The 9,779-nt window shown below is 36.5% G+C and overlaps 3 protein-coding genes across 4 annotated transcripts; 2 read left to right on the top strand and 1 right to left on the bottom strand.

The window, feature by feature from the left end:
* LOC104754186 (probable lysophospholipase BODYGUARD 2) lies at positions 8 to 1,213 on the top strand. The gene is made up of 3 exons (XM_019238546.1): positions 8 to 186; positions 293 to 492; positions 776 to 1,213. The coding sequence occupies exons 1-3, from the start codon at positions 49 to 51 to the stop codon at positions 1,119 to 1,121; spliced, it is 684 nt and encodes a 227-aa protein (XP_019094091.1). The 5' UTR covers positions 8 to 48; the 3' UTR covers positions 1,122 to 1,213.
* Positions 1,401 to 3,570, bottom strand: LOC104753135 (methionine gamma-lyase). Of its 2 annotated transcripts, XM_010475429.2 has the most exons (4): positions 3,040 to 3,569; positions 2,564 to 2,853; positions 2,218 to 2,329; positions 1,401 to 2,112 (listed from the first exon to the last, which is right to left on the bottom strand). In XM_010475429.2, exons 1-4 carry the CDS (start codon positions 3,425 to 3,427, stop codon positions 1,562 to 1,564), a joined length of 1,341 nt encoding a protein of 446 aa, XP_010473731.1. In that variant the 5' UTR covers positions 3,428 to 3,569; the 3' UTR covers positions 1,401 to 1,561. The 2 variants fall into 2 exon arrangements, with proteins under 2 accessions (XP_010473731.1, XP_010473732.1); XM_010475430.2 differs by lacking the exon at positions 2,218 to 2,329 and having other exon boundaries at positions 2,452 to 2,853; positions 3,040 to 3,570.
* On the top strand, positions 8,118 to 9,777 carry LOC104754185 (molybdate-anion transporter-like; the record flags this gene model as incomplete). Its single annotated transcript, XM_010476323.2, has 5 exons — positions 8,118 to 8,365; positions 8,612 to 8,756; positions 8,873 to 9,312; positions 9,413 to 9,678; positions 9,766 to 9,777. Coding segments are annotated over exons 1-5 (1,014 nt in total), but the record flags the coding sequence as incomplete, so codon positions are not given.

The following is a 9,779-nucleotide window of genomic DNA, read 5'->3' as shown; positions in this document are numbered from 1 at the left end:
AGTCCAAAGCCCAACGATTCATTGTATACATTGAAAGAGCATTTAGAGATGATAGAGCGATCGGTGATCTCTCAGTTCAAACTCAAGACATTTCACGTAGTGGCTCATTCCCTAGGCTGCATTCTGGCTCTTGCGCTCGCGGTTAAACACCCAGGAGCCATCAAGTCGCTTACTCTATTGGCTCCTGTGAGTCATATATAATACATTAATTCCTTTTAATTAGTTGATTAATCAAATGCTTCCTGGTTAGTATGGTAATTGATTGATATATGTGAACTGATGGGGAGGGCAGCCATATTATTCGGTACCAAAGGGAGTGCAAGGGACGCAATATGTGATGAGAAGAGTGGCGCCCAAGGAAGTGTGGCCTCCGATGGCCTTTGGAGCCTCAGTGGCCAGCTGGTACGAGCACATTAGCCGCACCGTCAGTCTAGTCCTTTGCAAGAACCACCACTTGTTAGAATTTCTCACCAGGCTACTCACCGGAAACAGGTACTCATTTATCTACTTGAGTTACAACAAAAATTCATCAGTTAATAGACTAAGAGCAATTAATGTAGGCAGACACGGACACCTTTGAATTTCTTCCTCATCCTGAGAGATTGTGATGTGAGGAAATTAATGTGGACATAATGGTATATAAATATACGTACGAACGCAAATTTTGTGTACATAAATTAACTGCGCATAATTAATCTACTTTCACCGCTAATATACACTAGTAGATGCAATGAAAAAAAAGTGAATAATTAATTGGGATGATATATCCACGCAGGATGCGAACGTACTTGATAGAAGGGTTTTTGTGTCACACACATAACGCGTCGTGGCACACACTACACAACATCATCTTCGGGTCTGGGAGCAAAGTAGAGGCTTATCTGGACCATATCCGTGACAACGTGGACTGCGACGTCACCGTCTTCCACGGTGGTAGGGACGAGCTGATCCCCGTAGAGTGCAGCTACGGCGTCAAGAGAAAAGTGCCACGTGCCAGGATCCACGTCGTCCCCGACAAAGACCACATCACCATTGTTGTTGGGAGGCAGAAGGAGTTCGCTCGTGAGCTTGAGCTTATTTGGCGCAGATCCACTACTCCTCAACATCATTCAATAAATTAACCCCTTCTTTATTTAAGTATATATATATATAAGCTAGCGTATAAAGCCAAACCCCGACCACTATTATTCAAATCATCATTTTATTACACCCATTTACATTTGCATTTCTCGGTGACTCCTATGAAGAAAAAAAGATGTTTCTTTTGTGGTAGCCATTTCATCATGATTTTGATAATGAAGAGAAAAACAGAGTAGACAGTTTTGAGGCCAAGGTCCAAGGATTGTAAAGTGGGTTGCAATGTGCGTCCACATATAGAGGTAAATTTTCAAAGCAAAACACGCACACAAATATGCTTTAACTAAATAGATGTCCGAGGCATAAAACATTGTGATACAACAAATTATAGACGGAAACATTGACCACAACATCACATAACACAGATGATGAATTGTTGGTATTTTTTTTTTCTTTTGGGGAAAAAAACCATTTATAAAAGACATTACATTCTGAGGATTGCTTTCACGAATTGTGACCACTTCTGCTCCAAAGTACCCACATACCCCACCGACATTCGTATAAGGCCAGGAGAGATGCCTGCAGCAGCCTTCTGAGAGGGGTCAAGCTCGCTGCTGGTGCTGCTCCCGGAGCAGGACATGAGGGTCTCGTAGTAACCCAAACTGACTGCCATGAAGCCGAACTGAGTAGCGTTCTGGAGATATGTCATGAGCTTGTTGGCTTTCTCCTCAGTTTCCATGTCTATGGACAGCAATCCTCCGTATCCGTAGTCTTTGTTCACCATCCCTTTGGCTAGCTTGTGCTGCGGGTGGGTCTCGAGCCCTGGATATATGACTTTCATGCCCAACTCCCTCATTCTCTCCGCGTACACATGGGCTCTGCGGCTATGCTCCCTCATGCGTAGGCACAAATGAGGAATTCGCTCGGAGAGCTCGAAAGCCACCTTGGCGTTCATGGTAGGACCCAGCAGCATCAGAGATCCGCCACGCAGATCCATCATCCCTTTCACCAGCTTCTCGCTCCCACACACGGCCCCTGTTTTTTTTGTTTTTTTTTTAATGCCACGACAAAGGACACGTGAAGGAGAGAAACTGCAAACATTACATACGTCGCGACAAAATCTTATAACGACGACGTTACCTGCGATGATGTCGGCCCCGCCACTGATGAACTTGGAGATACTGTGAACCACCACATCGGCTCCAAGCTTCGCCGGAGAGAGCACCATGGGGGCAAAGGTGTTGTCCACCACCACCGTCACANTTTTTTTTTTTAATGCCACGACAAAAGGACACGTGTACGATTATTTGCTCCTTCACGTGAAGGAGAAACTGCAAACATTACATACGTCGCGACAAAATCTTATAACGTTACCTGCGATGATGTCGGCCCCGCCACTGATGAACTTGGAGATACTGTGAACCACCACATCGGCTCCAAGCTTCGCCGGAGAGAGCACCATGGGGGCAAAGGTGTTGTCCACCACCACCGTCACACCCTTCTCGTGTGCCATACGGCTCAGCTCAGGTATGTCCGCCACAGTCAGAGTCGGGTTTGCCACGGACTCAAAGTAGAGAACCTGTGTCCTACCCTCGACGATCGCGTCTGCCACCGTGCCATGGTCCGTTATGTCGACGAAAGAGGTGGTTATGTTGCAGGTCCGTGGCAAGAAATGAGTAAGCAAAGCGTGTGTTCCTCCGTAGAGAGTGTTAGATGCCACCACGTGTCCCCCGCTGCTGCAAAGTTGCAGCATCACTGAAGATATCGCCGACATACCTGAATGGACTCCATCCCAATTATTTTTAAAACTTAGAAAAAAAAAGGACTCTTAACTAACAAAAAAAAAAGTTGAAAGTCCAACCAAAGATCGATTCCGTATCAAACACACTCAACCAAAGTCTAGGTTTTCTTTTAATTTTATTTAAAACATAGAGTCTATATACTTATATAATTACGAATTACCGCTTGAGGTACAGTAGGCGGCTTGGGTGCCTTCGAGGGCAGCCATCTGGCGGCTAAGGTTGAGCACCGTGGGGTTAAAGTGTCGGCTGTAGACGAAGAAGTCGTTGTCCGGTCCCAGTTCTCCGGCGAACATCCGCCTCATAGTATCCGGTTCCATGACTGTGAAGGTGGCAGAGGCTTCGATGGACATGTTCACTCCCCCGTGCTCCCCAAACTCATGTCGGATGCTAGCCAAGGCCGCCGCAGGGTCGACCTCACACACCGCCAGTGCTGACTTCTTTGCAACCATGGCGTCTCCGTCGTCGTCGTCATCACGATCGTTTCGTTTCTCTCCGGAAAATACGAGGGGCTGGGGCTCTGTTGTCTCGACGAAATGGGCCGCCGCCATAGTAGAAAAATAGCTTTTGTTTGGAAACAAGAATCTAGGTGTTAACGAAATGATGGGAGGATGGGCTTCAATTTATAGAGGAATCACCAATTTTATTAATTATGTATCCAATCACATCAATTAAATTAAGACGTTACTTTCCCCTTTTTTTTTTTTTTTGTTATTGCTGTTGTTTACACATTTGACAGAGTATAGTAGAGTCTTTGAATTATTTATTCAAAAGAAGTGGGAGTCGTTCACGTGTTCCCTGTCTAACTGTTTGGAACGTAATGCTTTTGAGTTTTTTTTTTTTTTCTTATCCTTTTGAGTTTCAATTTTTTTTGTCAAAATAAACTCCTTTGGCTAGGTACGCTTCTTTTGCCAAAGGATGAAAAGCAATAATACATCTTTTGTCCTCGTTGCTTTAGGATTAACATCCCGCGTATATGTTATGTGTTCTGTTTTTCTGCCGAGAGTATTATATACTATGTATTCTGTTTATGTGGGTCATTTATTAGGTGTTAATTTTTGTTGTTGTTAAGTTTGAAGAACGTAATTTAGGGGTGGGTAAAAAACCCGAACTCCGAAAAACCGAACCGAACCAAACCGAAATAAATGGTTTGGTTTGGTTATGGTTAAGTCTAAAAATCTGTTTGGTTTTTATTATAATTAACCATTTGGTTTAGGTTTGGTTTGGTTAAAAACCGTAAAACCGAATGATTTTTTTGTTATAAGAATTTAAGATAATTAGGTACAATTAGTTTATTCAACTTATAAATTTATATTGTATAACAATAACAAGATTTTTTTTATTGGGGTTATAGTTATTGATTTCCAAGCTTTTTTTTGGTTTTTTTTTTCTGGTTTTCTTTTTTAATAGCCTTTACTTTTTAAAAGTTTAAATTTCAATTAAGTATTTGGGTTTACAAAACTATATTTGGATCCTATTTTTTTGAATTATGTTTAGGTATTACTTTTATGCTTATAGTTATGTATCAACTATCTATTTTTTAAAGTATGGAATAACCGTTAAAATCCGGGACCAAACCAAACCGTTATATGTATAGTTTTTATATGGTTTCATTTTTGATAAAACCGAACCGTAACCAAACCGAATTACATATGGTTTCTATATGGCTCAATTTTTATAAAACCAGAAAAACTGTAAACCGAAAAAACCGAATGGGCAGAACGTATGAATCTTTATGATACTTTAAAAAATCACGTTTGCTATCCTTACCTACCTAGTTACCTCCTTCGTGATAGTGACATACTGACACGGCATCTTAATCTATTGAATATGGCCAAGATTGGAAATTATGAAGGAACCTTATCATTATGAATTACTTTCAGAACTTTCAAACTAATTACAGTACTTCGTGTGTATCGCTTTCAAGTGATAGTTTTGGGATTCTTTTTTTTTCTTTGTTTTTTTAAGTGATGTTTCTAATTTTAATGACAAAAGTTCAATATTTTTATTAGTTGAATTTATTTTACTTATTCATGTTTTATGTAAAAAAAGGTAAATTAATTAAAAGTTACTTTTTTAATTTATGGGTAAGAATCTTAAACATGACTTAAAATGATATTATATAGAACTAGGTAATTAATTGACAAATGAGTGTCGAGTGTTTAATAATAAAGATATACTAGATTTTAACCTGCGGTATAACGCGGGCATATAATTTCTATTATAATTTATATTTTTTTGTTGTATCTATTTGTTAAATATTGAATGTTTTGTAAATAGAGGAATAACTAAATTTTCTAGTTGTTGTACGGATAAATATTTATATTATTTTTTAATCTGCAATACACTTCATGACCATTTGTTTGTTATATTTAGTTTGTTTTGTTTAGTGTTTGAGATTCTATTTTGGTTTTTAATTATTATAACAAAAAATAAGGGTTTTAAATACATAATCAGTAATTATACGCTGTGATTAATTCATATTTTTCCTAATGATTTAATTATTTTATAAAATCTTAGTTAAATCAACTTAATTTTATGTCAAATATTCTAATATTAGTAGTGTTGATAAATAATTAAATGAGAATTTAATCCGTGTTAACACAAATTTAATAATATTTTATTAATTTCAACATGTTTTCTTTATAACTCATCTACTATATAACCACATTATATAGTATTTTAGATTTTTTTTAATTTTACATATTCGTAATAATTAAAATTTTTATTAAGTTTATATATGTTAATTATAATATTTAAATAATTTGTCAATCAAAGTTTTTCTTACGTTAAGAATCAAAGCTCACAGATTTTGAAAAACAAAATGGGAATCAAATTGTTTTTTTCTTTGTTTATGAAGGATTCAAATATAGAATATCTTCAAAACACAACATAATGTATGGTTAAATATATGATAGTTTCTATTTACATATTGATTGCTGTTATTTTTTTAATTGAAATGAAATGTAAAATATTTAGGAAACAAAATCTGGAGTAATGTTAGTTTTGAAAAAAATTTAGGGGTTAATGTTGTAAATAATTTTTTAAATAAACAAAACTAAAAGGGTATAACACAAAATGTACTTCAAAAATATTAATATAGATATATGTTTGTTTTGGGGTAAAATAGTAAAAAAAATCGTTAAAAACAAATGTTTTAGGAAAATAGTTTTCTGTGTTATTTATTTGTTACATAGGATACAATATATATATATATATATATAATATAATATTAGATTTTAGGGTTTATACTAATAAACAAGGCATCCATATAATAAAATGAAAGGGTATAGAGACACACAACACAATGATGTACACTTGGAACGCGTCAAGCCAACGCTTTTCTCTTCAATCTTATTAACAAAATTTATCTCTTACAATGATACAATTTTGTCTCGGCCCTTACTCAACCTATTCTACCCAATAAGATTGATCCCGACTAAGAATGAATCTGAAACTCTCTCTTTTCTATCTAACACAACACCATGTGTAGATCTAAGAGAAGAAAACCAACCCTCTCTCTTTTTATATATAAGAGAAGAAAACTAACCCTTTTTCTTTTCTATCTAAACTCTCACCAGTGTAGATCTAAGAGAAAGAAAAACAATTCTTTGCGCACTTAATCACCTCCCTGATTAACGTCACAGAGAATTGGGAACACACCTTCTAAGCCTTATTTTTCTGGCTTCGAAGTTTATAACTGTATCAATATTCTAGAGTGCTCAAATTGGCTTGTGGCCTACTCCTAAAATATATATACACGACTTGAGAAAGCAAATCTCCAAGTATCAAGGGATAAGGAAACTGTTTACTCTCATCCTTATCTTTTCCTTATTTGTTGTAGAGAATATTCTTCGTATCTCCAAGGATAAGGAAACTGTTTGCTGCTCAAGTTTATCATTTCCTTAATACATCATCACATCCACTCACGTCTTGCCACGTCAGCTCACATATCCACGTCAGCAACTCGGACGTCTGTGATCTAATGCAGCTTCCTGATTAGCACAATGCTCTGTTCGGTACAACGACTTGTTTTTCACAGCGAGGTATTCTAGAATCTGCATTTACATAAAATATATCTATAACAAAATTGGTTTTTTGGTTGGTAAAAAAAAAGAGAGAGTTGGTTAATGCAACACACGCACAAGTGAATAAGTACTTAAAAATACTAAAGGTGTGTCTACTCTAGATACAGATTACAGAAATGGGAGAAATGAAACATGTGTGGAGTGACTGTCGAGGAACATTCAAACTCGTGATAGTTAGATAAGCATTGCATTCTATATTCATTTTTCTTCGTTTTTTTCCTTTTTTTTTTTACTTTCTCACTCTCTACTTTTGAAATATATATATTTTTTTTTATTTCTAACACAAGAGTAATACTAAAAGCTTAATATATATCTAAACACTAATATCCTGAAGTGGAAGGAAACCATATTAAATATCCTTTTATATTTAATTTTTGCTCCCAAATATTTTCAATAAATGTAGATTAGAAATAAACTATTTAGTGTTTATATTCATCTTGAACAACAAATTGCAAATGGAATTAAACATAAAACTAGAAGATTATGAGATCATATTTAATAGTTAGAGCATATGCATCACTGAAAAAATTATTGTAATATTATTATTTGATAAATTAAATGTTTGGTAAATACTTTAAACAAAACATGAATAAAAAAAACAAAAAAAACAAAACATGAATATTGAATTATACACATATTTTATTTTTATTTCGGAGAATTATCTCTTATTAAACATGAATATTGAATATTAGCCGAATTTGTGAAGTTGTACAATTGATTTATGTGTAATACTTCCAAATGTATAATAGCATACTTCCAATATGCTAATTTTGATTTTATAAACATGTATTATTATTATTATTATTATTATTACCTATATAGTAGAGATTTAATCATATAGTTAAATTTATGCAAATCATTGTCACAAGTGAATTCAATTAATTTTCTTGATATAGCATCATTTGAAAGATTATTTTTTTTTAAATTATACAGTAAAGAAAATATCTATGTAAAACTGTATATTAATTAATATGCATTTAAAAAATCTATAGATTAATTAGTTTATCAAGGTTTTAGTAGTGTATGTAAAATAGAAGTTATTAAATGGATTAAAATAATAATAATAATAATTGAGGCACACATTAACATTAACATTAACATTAACATTAAAACATATAAAAGATTTAAATGAAATAAGTATCACTCAACACAACACAAGACAACACAAAGAGTCTCTCTCTCTATAGAAATCACAAATCCCATCAGCGTGCGAGATCTGAGATCGTCGTATCGGTGAAGAAAAAGAATCAATGGAGATCTTCTACTTCGTGGTGTTCGGTGGGCTCGCTGCGATCGTCGCCGGCTTGGAGCTCAGCAAATCCAACAAAGACCGCATTAACACATCCCCCGCCTTCAACTCCTTCAAGAACAACTATCTCCTCGTCTACTCTCTCATGATGGGTGAGTTCATCTTCTTCTGATGAGTGTACATCTCTCTCTCTCTCTCGATCCATATTCCTGCGCGATCGATTTAATTAATTGTTGTCTAGTAGCAGCTTAGTAGTGTCGGTCGGGTGAACTAGATAGATAGATCCATAGGCAGGTTTGTGTGATTTGACCGGAATCAGTGAATGTTAAGCCCAGGCAGGGCTCTTCGATAATCCTAAATAAATCCAACAATTGATTGATTTAAGTTCTCCCTCTTAGCTGGGGACTGGTTGCAGGGTCCCTATGTGTACTATCTCTACAGCACTTATGGCTTCGGCAAGGGGGAGATCGGTCAGCTCTTTATCGCTGGTTTTGGATCTTCCATGTTGTTTGGCACCATCGTTGGATCTCTTGCCGACAAACAGTCAGCCTTCCAATTCAATTCTCTCATCTTCTATATTACTAACTAACACTGTGTTTTTTTTTTTGTTGGATCTTCATTCAATGACTCTTTTTTTTTTTAACTCACTTACTAATTAGGGGTCGCAAGAGAGCTTCTATCACCTACTGCATTACCTACATTCTCAGTTGTATCACCAAACATTCCCCTCAGTACAAAGTTTTGATGGTCGGTCGTGTTCTTGGTGGTATCGCTACTTCCCTCCTCTTTTCTGCCTTCGAATCCTGGCTTGTCGCTGAGCACAACAAGAGAGGCTTCGAGCAGCAGTGGCTTTCTCTCACTTTCTCCAAGGCTATTTTCCTTGGTAATGGTTTAGTCGCCATCATTGCTGGTCTCTTTGGCAATTTCCTTGTCGACTCTCTCGCCCTCGGTCCTGTTGCTCCTTTCGATGCTGCTGCTTGCTTCCTTGCTATTGGTATGGCCGTTATTATCTCTTCTTGGTCCGAAAACTACGGAGATCCTTCAGAAAACAAAGACCTTCTTACCCAGTTCAAGAACGCCGCCTCTGCCATTGCTTCTGGTCCCATCTCTTATCTTCTTGCCTTTGTTTTTTAGTCGTAACATTACATGGGGTTTGCTTCTACCTTTATTCCACTAACCACTTCTATTATTGAAATCAGATGAAAAGATCGCATTGCTTGGTGCCATACAGTCTCTCTTCGAAGGCTCCATGTACACCTTTGTGTTTCTCTGGACTCCTGCTTTGAGCCCTAATGAAGAGGACATTCCACATGGTTTCATTTTTGCTACATTCATGCTGGCTTCAATGCTTGGTAGCTCCATTGCCTCTCGTTTGTTGGCACATTCGTCTCCAAAAGTAGAGAGCTATATGCAGATCGTGTTTGTGATATCTTCTGCAGCTCTCATGCTTCCTGTTGTAACAAGCGTATGCTCCCTCCCTGTCTTCTATTTACTTTCCATATTTAAAGACTATTACCACTATAATAACTTCTCAAATCTTAAATTGGAGCAGTTCTTGGTGGCACC

The sequence above is a fragment of the Camelina sativa genome, chromosome 16 (genome assembly GCF_000633955.1).
Source record: "Camelina sativa cultivar DH55 chromosome 16, Cs, whole genome shotgun sequence".
Classification (NCBI taxonomy): Eukaryota; Viridiplantae; Streptophyta; class Magnoliopsida; order Brassicales; family Brassicaceae; genus Camelina; species Camelina sativa.
Note: the sequence above shows the minus strand (reverse complement) of the source record. Positions and strands in the feature narration are given on the sequence as shown.